At 43.4% G+C, this 13,940-nt stretch overlaps 1 protein-coding gene across 1 annotated transcript in view; it reads left to right on the plus strand.

Annotated features, from left to right (window-relative positions):
- Positions 1–13,940, plus strand: part of F5 (coagulation factor V) — a 158,402-nt gene that overhangs the window by 128,797 nt on the left and 15,665 nt on the right. Inside the window, exons 20-21 of the mRNA XM_040423826.1 lie at positions 3,037–3,108; positions 7,868–7,962. Of these exons, the coding sequence (XP_040279760.1) occupies positions 3,037–3,108; positions 7,868–7,962 (167 nt within the window). The remainder of the gene's footprint in view (positions 1–3,036; positions 3,109–7,867; positions 7,963–13,940) is intronic.

Consider the following 13,940-nt stretch of genomic DNA (forward strand, 5'->3'; position numbering starts at 1 on the left):
AATTGAAGGTTCCCTCCTGAAAGTTGGGTCCTAAGTTTATTGGGCCTTACAAAATCTTGTCCGTCATCAATCCTGTTGCCTACCATCTTGATCTTCCTCAGACTTGGAAGATCCATAATGTTTTTCATAAGTCCCTATTAAAACCTTATGTACAACCCATTGTACCCTCCTCTTTGCCTCCTCCTCTGATTGTGGCTGATGGTAATCTTGAATTTCAGGTCTCTAGGATTGTGGATTCTCGTGTTGTCCGTGGTTCTCTCCAGTACCTCGTTCATTGGGAGGGTTATGGTCCTGAGGAGAGGATGTGGGTCCCAGTGACGGACATTAAGGCCACTCGTCTCATCAGGGCTTTCCATAGGTCCCATCCTAAGAAGGTGGGCTCTGAGTGTCCGAAGTCCACTCGTAGAAGGAGGGGTACTGTCACCGCCAGACATCTGAGAAGCTCTGACAGACGTTCTTCAGAACCTCCTGCTTGAGGTTCTTTTGTTTTGCTTTCGTTTTGTCATCTCGTTTCCCTCTCTCAGCTGTCTATGTCTGAAGCCGTCTAGTTGCACTGATTGCATCCCTTTAAATCCCCTCCCATACTGCATCACTTTGCGGTTTATACAACTTCCTGGAGTGTGTGCATGCTGGATGCTACAACTGATGCTTCTACAGATAAGTCTGTTCATTTATCTATGTTTTCCTGTTTGCTTAATCATAGGTGACCCTGACTCCCTCCGTATTAAGTGTAGGGAGCCGGTGGTCGTGTCCCCTCACTATTATAGGGTGTTCAGGTTTCATACAGTCGAGGAACGAGGGTATGCAATTATCTACCATAGAGATTTTTGCATAGGCTGAGCAGTAAGGGAGAGAGCTAGGGCTGTTGCAGGGCTTACCCTTTGGTTCCTTAGTTTTGGATCAAGTCACTCGGATCTTCATTTGTGTCTTCTAGTTTTCTGTAACACCTTCCGTGACAGGTATTCCGGTGATTTCAAATTACCCTCTATCCACTGGATAGATAATATTAGTCGGGGTCCTTCTACTGGATCCCCACCAACCATGGGATTGGGGGCCCCCGTACCCCTGAAATGAAAGGAGCACCAGATTAAGCATACAAAAAAATAAATGCAATCAGTTCACCGCCTTTGCCAGTCCTTGGTGCACGGATCCTTAGGAGAAGCAAATCCACTGTAGAAACATAGTAGCGGGTTCAGCATTCAGGTCTTGGATAAAATCATAGATTTTTTATTTCAAATATCTTTAAAAAAAAAATGTATAAAATGGCACACAGCAGTACTTCTCCCAACACCAGTCAACGCGTTTCGGCCTGTACTCAGTCCTTATTCATGACATAAAATAAATGCATCTCTTTTGCGTTTAAAAAATGCAGCTAGAATGCAGAACCAAACCACGGTCGTGTGAATGAGCCCTTAGGATTAGACTTTATTAATGATATAGGGCAGTGATGGCTAACCTTGGCACTCCAGCTGTGGTAAAACTACAACTCCCAAGATGCCCCCCTTGCTTGGCTGCTCTCAGAACTAAATGGAGCATGCTGGGAGTCGTAGTTTCACCACAGCTGGAGTGCCAAGGTTAGCCATCACTGATATAGGGGTTGGGCCCTGGGTGTAATTTTCTCTGGTGGGCCTAAGGAACTCCAGTCCTATGCTGGGTAGAAACATTGGCCGGAAGCCCCATATATGAGCATGATACAATAATTCTGAATAAGGTTCATTTCAAGAGCAAATAAGTGAAACTGCAGAGTCATCCCTGGTGAGTCAAAGTCCAAATGTACAGTTTGTGGAACATCAAGGCCAGTGATACTGTAGTCTACATAACCTGATGTGATACCAGAAAAGGTTAACAAACTTAGAGAATACAGTGTATGAACAAAATGTTAGTGTCAGTCATGGTATGTTATCTATAACTACACCAACAAAGTCTAAGCCCCCTTTGACGCATTCCAAGATTTTGGTGACCTTTATACCAGCTGCCTGCCACTCATTGCTGCTAATAAACCTATTATCTACCAATATTTATATATTTTACAGTTGTCTGTGCCAAATTTCATTTAAAAGGGGTATTCCGGTAATTTCAAATTACCCTCTATCCAGTGGATAGATGACATTAGTCGGGGTCCTTCTACTGGAACCCCACCGATCATGGGATTGGGGGCCCCCGTACCCCTGAAATGAATGGAGCACCAAATTAAGCATACAAAAAAATAAATGCAATCAGTTCGCCGCTTTTGCCATCCTTGGTGCACGGATCCTTAGGAGAAGCAAATCCACTGTAGAAACAAAGTAGCGGGTCCAGCATTCAGGTCTTGGATAAAATCATAGATTTTTTATTTCAAATATCTTTAAAAAAAAAGGACAAAATGGCACACAGCAGTACCTCTCCCAACACCCTTCAACGCGTTTCGGCCTGTACTCAGTCCTTATTCATGACATAAAACAAATGCATCTCTTTTGCGTTTAAAAAGACTGCACTCACAACAGGTGCAAATGTCACAGGATCCACTAATGATAGGGAAGCTAAAGGTGAAGTCAGGGTATTAACCCTTGCAAATCCAGGAGAAAATATAGTAAAACGCCAGATCAAGCATGCACCCTGCTACTCCATTTATCAATGTGGGACTGCCAGAGATACCAAGCACATGAATGGAGTGGCAGTGTGCAAGCTTGACCTGCCACTCTGTTGATTTTGGGGGGCCCTGTGGTGTACAGAGCCCCTATTCTTGTGAACACAGGGGTCCAGGGGTACACCTTGTCTTACCAGTTTGGTTCTGAATGTTGGAATGCAATTGATCATATTATGGGAGTCATTTATTAAACTGGTGTAAAGTAGAACTGGCTTAGTTGTCCATAGCAACCAATCAGATTCCTCCTTTCATTTTCCAAAGGAGCTGTCCAAAATGAAAGGTGGAATCTGATTGGTTGCTATCGGCAACTAAACCAGTTCTACTTTACACCAGTTTGATAAATGACTCCCATAATCTCTTCCATGAGTTAAAAATTTTGTATTACTTCTGTGTCGTTTTTTTTTGCTCAGGTTGTAACTTTCCACTTGGCCTGGCAAGCAGAACAATATCCGATGAGCAGATTACAGCATCACATTATATAGGTAAGTCTTGGAAAATAAGATTAGGACTAAAAAGCCGTCACCTACATTGCCCGAATTATCACTATTAAATACTTAGGTTACAGCTCCATGACAACATAGATCAAAACATCACAGAAAAATGAAAATTAAAAAACTGAATTAGTCTTACCAGTAATTCCCTTTTTACGAAACCTCCATGACGGCACCTTACAATGAGATTGTCCTTCTCCTCCTTTCAGGCAGGGACAGGAAGCTTCAAAAAAGGGCCCACCTCCTTGCCATCCTCGGGCCCTAAATTTCAACATTCATACCACACAACTTCTGTTCTTTAACAAAAGTCAACTAGCTATATATATTAAACTTCATATATATAACTACCGAAACGTATTATTGTATTATATGATAAGTTTTCTTCTTGTATATATATACACTTTTTTTTTTAGGGGGGGGAGGTTTTTATAAAAAGGGAATTGCCGGTAAGACTAATTCATTTTTTCCCCTCATCTTCATGACGGCACCTTACAATGAGAACTACTGGATAATAACTTAGGGTGGGACAACCGCCTGAAGAACCTTTCTCCTGTATGAGAGGTCCATCTTAGCATCAATATCCAATCCACCCTGTAGTGTGGATTTTGAGAACACCAAGAAATGTATTTTTTCCAGATTTTTTGGTATATCCTATTAGTCACTCTTTTCTTGCTGGCTAGCATGGTATTGACTGATCCAGGCTGACTGGTGTAAACTTACTGCTTTGGGATGGAATATCGGGCCTTGTGTTAGAAGATCCTCAGACCACGGTAGAACCCAGGGTTCCTTTTTGGTCATTCTTGACAGAAGTGGATACCATGATTTCCTCGGCCAGTTTGGTACCATCAGGATTACTTTCGCTCTGTCCTCTCTTATCTTCCTCAGGACTCTCGGAATTAGAGGCAGTGGTGGGAAGCAATAAGCAACATGAAAACTCCACCGGATCACAAGAGCATCTGTTCCCGCACTCTTTATGTCCGTTGGATCCAGCGAGAAGTAAACTGGCAACTTTGCATAGTTTTTGTTTGCCAGTAAATCTATTTGTGGAGTACCCCATCTATTGACAAGAGAGTCGAATATCTCCTTTTTTAGACTCCACTCCCCCTGGATCCAATTTTTTGCAACTTAGATAATCCGCCCCTGAAAACTCTTATTTGTGATTGAATCTTTTGTATCTTGTCCTCCGGCAAAAAACACATCTGATTGACTAAATCCAACAGTATTCCCAGGAACACTATCTTTTGTGTGGGAAGAATCTGGGATTTCTCCCAATTTATGATCCATCCCAGGTTCCTCAATCTGTCTCTGGTTTTCAAAAGATTGTTTTCGGGGTCTATTTTGGTATCGCCCACTATTAAAAGATTGTCCAAATATGGTATTATTAAGACGTTTTCTTTTCTCAGAGGCGTTAATGTTTCCAACATAATTTTTGTGAAAAGTCTGGGCACTGTCGTTATACCGAAGGGAAGAGCCTGAAATTGGAAGAGTTTTAGCTGGTCCTGAATCCACACCGCTATTCTTAAGTATTGTTGGGAATCTTGGTGAATGGGTATATGGAAATATGCGTCTTTTAGATCTATTGACGCTAAAAATACACCTTCCTGTAGAACACTGGCCGTGAATTTGATCAATTCCATTTTGAACCTTTCGTATTTTATTGACTTGTTTAATTTTTGGAGGTTTATGATTAAAGTATTTTCCCGCTGGGTTTGGATACCATGAATACCGTAGAGTAGTAACCCAGACCGATTTGATTTGTCGGTACTGGTACCAGAACTTCCAGAATCCCCTGCTCCAGACGAAGTTGAAGAGACCCTGAGTTTTGGACTGGAGTGTTCACAAATGTTGTGGGGGAACCTTGTAACCCTGGCAAAGAATATCCATCAACCAAGGGTTTGGAGAATTTTTTTTCCAGGATTCTACAAACTTTCTCAATCTTCCCCCCACCGGATCTCTTGCGTCATTTCTTGGATGAGTCGTTATCACGAGAGTTGAATAAAAAACCCTTTCCTTTATTTTGTTTGGTAGATTTCCAACTGTCTGTTTTCCCTTTTTTATTTTGAAACCGATCTGTTTTTTTTAAAACGATAAAAAGGAGCTTTTCTTTTCTTTTTATCTTCTGGGAAACTTTTCTTTGAATCAGAAGCCTTCTCCAGAATTTTTTCTAAATCTTTCCCAAAAAGAAACTCTCCGTAGAATGGAAAATTACATAATCTGGCTTTGGAGCTAATATTCCCCGACCACGATTTTAACCATAGCGCTCTCCTAGAGCTATTGGCCAGAGCCGTTGTCCTTGCAGTAAGTCTGACTGAGTCCGCTGTAGTGTCAAATAAGAAATCCACTGCCTTTAACAGTAGTGGAAAGGAATCTGCAAACTGTTCATATGGTGTATTTGATTTTAATAAGTCTTCTAAATGAACTAACCAGCTTTTCAAGGACCTAGCTACCGAAGTGGCCGCAATATTGGGTTTGAAAAGTGATGCAGCCACGTCCCAAGTTTTTTTTGAGGTTTGCATCCACTTTTTTTATCCATAGGATTACGTAGAGATCCTGTATCCTCAGGATGTACCCTTTGCCAATTTGGAAAGGGAAGCATCGATTTTGGGACAATTTAGGATTGTATTTAAAGGATAACTGTCACATTTAGACCCTAATTTCAATTTTCATATATGTAGTTGCTAATAACATGATATTCCAGAATCAGTTACTATTAGACTGACTTACCCCATATTTAATAAGATTCAGCCCTTAGCAACCAGTCTGCATAAAAATGTAATTTCACAATTCAGTTAAGATGGCCGCCACTGCCCTCACCCTGAGGCTAATCCCGCCTGCCCTCACTAGCCAGTAACAATAGCCCCCCAAAAGTGTCAGTAACCAGAGCCCTCCCCCTAAAGGGTTAATCTCCTGCAGCACAGAGGGGTCCTCTTACCACATGTTGCTTTCATTTATACACTGAGCAGACGGCAGATCTCCCTTCCCTGGTCTGCGCTGCTCCAACTCTGCATCCTCCAGCTCTGCTGAGTGAGGGAGTGTCTGCCAAGTGCAGGGACAGGGAGAAGTGCACACAGCCCAGGCACTGTTATCAGCTGCTGGGGAGGACCTGGCTTTAATCATTTACCTACAGTCCCTGGCTGTCTGTAATCTGACCTTGCAGGCTGCGTGCTTTTGCGTCCTCCGTCCTTCAACACAGAGGACGGACCTGCATAGCAACCAGATTTTAAGCAGAGGTAAAAGTAGGCAGTAGAGGGAACTAAACTGTTGAATTAAGGGGTAATTAAATACACAGTGAAAAGTTTAAATAGGGCCACCAAGGAGATATTAATCACCACAATCCAATACTCCAAAAAAAAAAAAAAAAAAGACAGTTATCCTTTAAATCCTCATCGTCAAAGGGCAGTCTCTTTTTAATGGTTCTAGGCAAGAAGACCTTCCTATCCGGGTTTTTCCATTCTCTTAAAATTAAAGAATGAAGGTTTTTATGTACCGGGAGTACCCTCTTTTTCTTTTCCTCTAAACCTGAAAACATTTCGTCCAGAGCAGACCTCTGAACTTTTTCTTCTTTAATTTCCATTGTGACTGACAGCTTTTAACAATTCCTTAATGTCTTCAGAGAAAAATAGATACTTTCTAAAATCGCTATCAGCATCAGAATCACTAGTTTTTTCATCCTGTTCAGGAAAATCTTCCTAGACCTATGCTTAGAGGTAGATTGGTGACTCTAAGCTGGAGAAAAATCCACCAAGGCGGAACTTAGTGCCTTATCATGCCCTTCATTTCATCTCTTAAAGAAGGTACTTCCTTTCTAACTATGTTGCGTCAGTAAATTTTTTACATAGCTTTTTGGAGTAATTATCTGGAAGCCTGGTTGCACACACACCACATCTAAGAGTCTTAGATTTCTGTACTATTTTGGCTTTCACAGACATATCCTTGTCACTCTTATCGTACAAGGGAAAGAAAGAAAAGACATATTAAAGAAAAAACTGTGCAGTCCAATGCTCACAACTTCTACCATTCTGAAGTTTTACTGTCAAGCTGACAGGTTGCTCAGTACTCTCCTCCTGTTCCATGCTGCAAGAAGTCGATGGCTCAGAGGACTACAGTAGATTCTGCTGGTCAGAGGATGACATTCTTCTTGACCAGCGCGCCAGATTTTAAAGCCCATCGCCGGAAGTAAGGTAACTCCCGACGTCATCCACCTGCCATTCGCTGTGGACAGCCCCATCAGGACCTCGCATGACGTCACCCACCGGAGCCGAGATTCTCGGGCACCGTGCGGCCAATAGGATCCGGGGGAACTCCTTTTGAGTGTCCGGATGCCTTACTGGCGCACAAGCAGGGAATAATGACCGCGGCAGGCACACCGAGACGGAGCTTACTTGCCCAAGGTAAGCTGCCGGCACCCGAAGATGCGGTCCCAGTTTTCCACTTCGTCCCTTCTTCTTATCGCCCCCGAACTGAGGCACAGTGACTCCTCCTGCTCCTCCGCCAGGCAGGGACAGATAGACACTGAGGATGGCAATGAGGTGGGCCCTTTTTGAAGCTTCCTGACCCTGTCTGGAAGGAGGAGGAGGATAATCTTAAATATTAAAATTCAAAAATTAAAATTGCAACTGCTATAACGTCAATGATTCCCTTTGGTGAAAAAAGTCATAAGCTTGTGATTGCAAAAAAAATTGCATTCTTAAGGTTCAGAACAATGTCAGTATGAAAACAAAGTCATATTTCCTTTATTTATCTTTCATAGATCCCTGGGAGCCTAATCTAGCCAGATTGAACAACGTGGGATCATACAACGCATGGAGCGCGCATCTGAATAAATCCTCACTGCCATGGATCCAGGTATTTTTTAATTGCTGAAATCATTTATTGTTCAGTCACTCTCCATTATCAAAATTTCTACTTGCAGTGTGTGAATGGAAACATTTTTGCCTGCATTAAGAATCTGAAAATCTGAATTGTCTAGTCCTTCTCTAAGCCAATGGTTTGATACAGTGTCCTGTGACCATCAGGCCCCATTCATACAACCGTATTTTTGTCCACATCTCATTCTTTTGCGGATTGCACACGGACCCATTCATTGCTATGGGTCCGCAAACAAAAAGGGCAGCACACAGTGTGCTGTCTGCATCCATATGTCCATTCTGCAGTCCCGCAAAAAAGATATAACATGTCCTATTCTTGTCCATTTTGCGGACAAGCATAGGCATTGTTACAACAGGTCCGGAAAAAAAACTGATGCAACACGAATGTTAAACGGACGTCATCCATATTTTTTGCGGACCACAAAATACATACGGTCGTGTGAATGCACCCTTATACACAAAAGCTGCAAACATCTCAGGCTACTTTCACATTAGCAATTCCGCTATTGAGTTTCAATTCCGCTATTGAGATCTGTCATAGGATCTCAATAGCGGCAGAAAATGCTTCCGTTTTGTTCCCATTCATTGTCAATGGGACAGAACTGAACTGAATGAAACGGAGAGCACCAAAATGCATTCCGTTCCGTTTGGTTGCACTCCCATCGCGGACAGAATAACGCTGCAAGCAGCGTTTTTCTGTCCGTGATGTGATACGGATCAAGACGGATCTGTCCTGGCACACAATGTACACAATAGAAAACGGATCCGTCATGACAGATCCGTCATGGCTATAGAAGGCATAATGCTGGATCCGTTCATGACGGATGTATGCGGTTTTATTATGGTAACGGAAGCGTTTTTGCAGATCCATGACGGATCCGCAAAAAATGCTAATGTGAAAGTAGCCTCACCTGCCCTGGACTCTAGGCGAAGAGCTTATTTCTAGACTAATATGTAGTCACTATCTTAGATGTGTGTGCAGAACTAGGTCAAGGAGACCAATTTTCAGCCTCTGAATATATTAATGTTGTTTTGTTTGCATTCAATGAAAGCAAGCAGCAATCTTTAAGGGAGTCTGTCACCTACTTTACATATACAGTCCTGATCAAAAGTTTAAGACCACTTGAAAAATGGCAAAAAATCTTATTTTACATTGTTGGATCTTAACAAGGTTGCAAGTAGAGCTTCAACATGCAACAAGAAGAAATGAGAGTGAGACAAAACATTTTTTGAGCATTCAATTAATTGAAAATAACGATTAAACTGAAACAGGCTGTTTTTCAGCTGATCCAAATTTTAGGACCACATGCCTTTAAAAGGTCAAATCTGTGCAAAGATGTGGATTCATTGTCATTTTCTGTCAGGTAGTCACACGTTGTCATGGCAAAAGCAAAAAAAACTCTCCCTTTTTGAACGTGGTTGGGTTGTTAAACTGCATAAGCAGGGTCTCTCACAGCGCGCCATCGCTGCTGAGGTGGGACGAAGTAAGACAGTCATTTGGAATTTCTTAAATGGACTTGAGGGTTATGGAACAAAAAAGTCAAGTTGAAGACCCCAAAAAATTTCATCAGCACTAAGCCGGAGGATCCAATTGGCTGTCCGTCAAGACACTGGACGATCCTTGACCCAAATTAAGGCCCTTACTGGTGCTGACTGCAGCCCCATAACCATCAGACGGCATCTGAGACTGAAGGGCTTCAAAAACAAAAAACGTCTTCAAAGACCTCGTCTCATTGAATCTTTATTACAGGAAATATCCAGTTCTTTATAATTGATGGTTTATCCAAACCTATTGACCATCAATTTTAAACAACCAGACAACCTATTTTACTGATTTAGGGCTCATGCACACAAACGTGTTTTCTTTCCGTGTCCGTTCCGTTTTTTTTGTGGACCGTATGCGGAAACATTCTCTTCAATGGGTCCGCAAAAAAGTGGAAGTTACTCCGTGTGCATTCCGTTTCCGTATGCCCGTATTTCCATTCCGCAAAAAAATAGAACATGTCCTATTATTGTACGCTTTACGGACAAGGATACTTCTATTCTATTAGGGGCCAGCTGTTCCGTTCCCAAAATACATAATGCACACTGACGTCATCCAAAATACATACGGTCGTGTGCATGAGCCCTTACATTTACAAAGTCTTTCTATTTCAAGATACCAGTTCCATTGCCATATTTCTTACTTTAGGTATATATAATATTATTAGAGATGAGCGAATAATTGAAAAGTTCGATTAGAATTTTACAAAAAATTTTGCTGCGTGATCAATTACTTTGTCACAAAGCGCATTTCTTTGTAAGTAGCGGGTGCAATGACAGGGAGCTGCGATAGCGCTACCCCCGTCATTTTGCCCCTCAGTGTAAAATTAACAATACAAACATTTTTTTTATCAAACTTACCGCCTCCATTTGCTCGCGACGGGCCGGTCGCTGCCGCCATCTCGCTTGAAGATCTGGAGCGAAATCTTGCACGGCGTGAGATTACGTCATCACACAGGCCGGCGTGGTGACGTCATACGTCACCACGCACAGGATTTCGGCCGAGATGTTAAATCAAGATTGAGGCTGGCGGCCCGTCGCAAGCAAATTGAGGAGGTAAGTTTGAATTTTTTTGATTTTTACACTATTTCAGGTTAACCACCTCCGGACCGCCTAACGCAGGATCGCGTTCCGGAGGTGGCAGCGCTGCGCACAGTCACGCATATACGCGTCATCTCGCGAGACGCGAGATTTCCTGTGAACGCGCGCACACAGGCGCGCGCGCTCACAGGAACGGAAGGTAAGAGAGTTGATCTCCAGCCTGCCAGCGGCGATCGTTCGCTGGCAGGCTGGAGATGTGTTTTTTTTAACCCCTAACAGGTATATTAGACGCTGTTTTGATAACAGCGTCTAATATACCTGCTACCTGGTCCTCTGGTGGTCCCCTTTGTTTGGATCGACCACCAGAGGACACAGGTAGCTCAGTAAAGTAGCACCAAGCACCACTACACTACACTACACCCCCCCCCCCATCACTTATTAACCCCTTATTAGCCCCTGATCACCCCTAATCACCCCTGATCACCCCATATAGACTCCCTGATCACCCCCCTGTCATTGATTACCCCCCTGTCATTGATCAACCCCCTGTAAAGCTCCATTCAGACGTCCGCATGATTTTTACGGATCCACTGATAGATGGATCGGATCCGCAAAACGCATCCGGACGTCTGAATGAAGCCTTACAGGGGCGTGATCAATGACTGTGGTGATCACCCCATATAGACTCCCTGATCACCCCCCTGTCATTGATTACCCCCCTGTCATTGATTACCCCCCTGTAAAGCTCCATTCAGATGTCCGCATGATTTTTACGGATGCACTGATACATGGATCGGATCCGCAAAACGCATCCGGTCGTCTGAATGAAGCCTTACAGGGGCATGATCAATGACTGTGGTGATCACCCCCCTGTCATTGATTACCCCCCTGTAAAGCTCCATTCAGATGTCCGCATGATTTTTACGGATGCACTGATAGATGGATCGGATCCGCAAAACGCATCCGGACGTCTGAATGAAGCCTTACAGGGGCATGATCAATGACTGTGGTGATCACCCCATATAGACTCCCTGATCACCCCCCTGTCATTGATTACCCCCCTGTCATTGATTACCCCCCTGTAAAGCTCCATTCAGATGTCCGCATGATTTTTACGGATCCACTGATAGATGGATCGGATCCGCAAAACGCATCCGGACGTCTGAATGAAGCCTTACAGGGGCATGATCAATGACTGTGGTGATCACCCCATATAGACTCCCTGATCACCCCCCTGTAAAGCTCCATTCAGATGTCCGCATGATTTTTACGGATGCACTGATACATGGATCGGATCCGCAAAACGCATCCGGTCGTCTGAATGAAGCCTTACAGGGGCATGATCAATGACTGTGGTGATCACCCCCCTGTCATTGATTACCCCCCTGTAAAGCTCCATTCAGATGTCCGCATGATTTTTACGGATGCACTGATAGATGGATCCGATCCGCAAAACGCATCCGGACGTCTGAATGAAGCCTTACAGGGGCATGATCAATGACTGTGGTGATCACCCCATATAGACTCCCTGATCACCCCCCTGTCATTGATTACCCCCCTGTCATTGATTACCCCCCTGTAAAGCTCCATTCAGATGTCCGCATGATTTTTACGGATGCACTGATAGATGGATCCGATCCGCAAAACGCATCCGGACGTCTGAATGAAGCCTTACAGGGGCATGATCAATGACTGTGGTGATCACCCCATATAGACTCCCTGATCACCCCCCTGTCATTGATCACCCCCCTGTCATTGATTACCCCCCTGTAAAGCTCCATTCAGATGTCCGCATGATTTTTACGGATGCACTGATAGATGGATCGGATCCGCAAAACGCATCCGGACGTCTGAATGAAGCCTTACACGGGCGTGATCAATGACTGTGGTTATCACCCCATATAGACTCCCTGATCACCCCCCTGTCATTGATCACCCCCCTGTCATTGATCACCCCCCTGTCATTTATCACCCCCCTGTCATTTAGCACCCCTCTGTAAGGCTCCATTCAGATATTTTTTTGGCCCAAGTTAGCAGAATTTTTTTTTTTTTTTCTTACAAAGTCTCATATTCCACTAACTTGTGTCAAAAAATAAAATCTCACATGAACTCACCATACCCCTCACGGAATCCAAATGCGTAAATTTTTTTAGACATTTATATTCCAGACTTCTTCTCACGCTTTAGGGCCCCTAGAATGCCAGGGCAGTATAAATACCCCACATGTGACCCCATTTCGGAAAGAAGACACCCCCAGGTATTCCGTGAGGGGCATATTGAGTCCATGAAAGATTGAAATTTTTGTCCCAAGTTAGCGGAACGGGAGACTTTGTGAGAAAAAAATTAAAAATATCAATTTCCGCTAACTTGTGCCAAAAAAAAAAAATTTCTATGAACTCGCCATGCCCCTCATTGAATACCTTGGGGTGTCTTCTTTCCAAAATGGGGTCACATGTGGGGTATTTATACTGCCCTGGCATTCTAGGGGCCCCAAAGCGTGAGAAGAAGTCTGGTATCCAAATGTCTAAAAATGCCCTCCTAAAAGGAATTTGGGCACCTTTGCGCATCTAGGCTGCAAAAAAGTGTCACACATCTGGTATCGCCGTACTCAGGAGAAGTTGGGGAATGTGTTTTGGGGTGTCATTTTACATATACCCATGCTGGGTGAGAGAAATATCTTGGTCAAATGCCAACTTTGTATAAAAAAATGGGAAAAGTTGTCTTTTGCCAAGATATTTCTCTCACCCAGCATGGGTATATGTAAAATGACACCCCAAAACACATTCCCCAACTTCTCCTGAATACGGCGATACCACATGTGTGACACTTTTTTGCAGCCTAGGTGGGCAAAGGGGCCCATATTCCAAAGAGCACCTTTAGGATTTCACAGGTCATTTACCTACTTACCACACATTAGGGCCCCTGGAAAATGCCAGGGCAGTATAACTACCCCACAAGTGACCCCATTTTGGAAAGAAGACACCCCAAGGTATTCTGTGAGGGGCATGGCGAGTTCCTAGAATTTTTTATTTTTTGTCACAAGTTAGTGGAAAATGCTTATTTTTTTTTTTTTTTTTTTTTTCATACAAAGTCTCATATTCCACTAACTTGTGACAAAAAATAAAAACTTCCATGAACTCACTTTGCCCATCAGCGAATACCTTGGGGTCTCTTCTTTCCAAAATGGGGTCACTTGTGGGGTAGTTATACTGCCCTGGCATTCTAGGGGCCCAAATGTGTGGTAAGGAGTTTGAAATCAAATTCTGTAAAAAATGACCTGTGAAATCCGAAAGGTGCTCTTTTGAATATGGGCCCCTTTGCCCACCTCGGCTGCAAAAAAGTGTCACACATCTGGTATCTCCGTAATCGGGA

Source organism: Bufo bufo, chromosome 3 (assembly GCF_905171765.1).
Source record: "Bufo bufo chromosome 3, aBufBuf1.1, whole genome shotgun sequence".
In the NCBI taxonomy this organism is placed as follows: domain Eukaryota; kingdom Metazoa; phylum Chordata; class Amphibia; order Anura; family Bufonidae; genus Bufo; species Bufo bufo.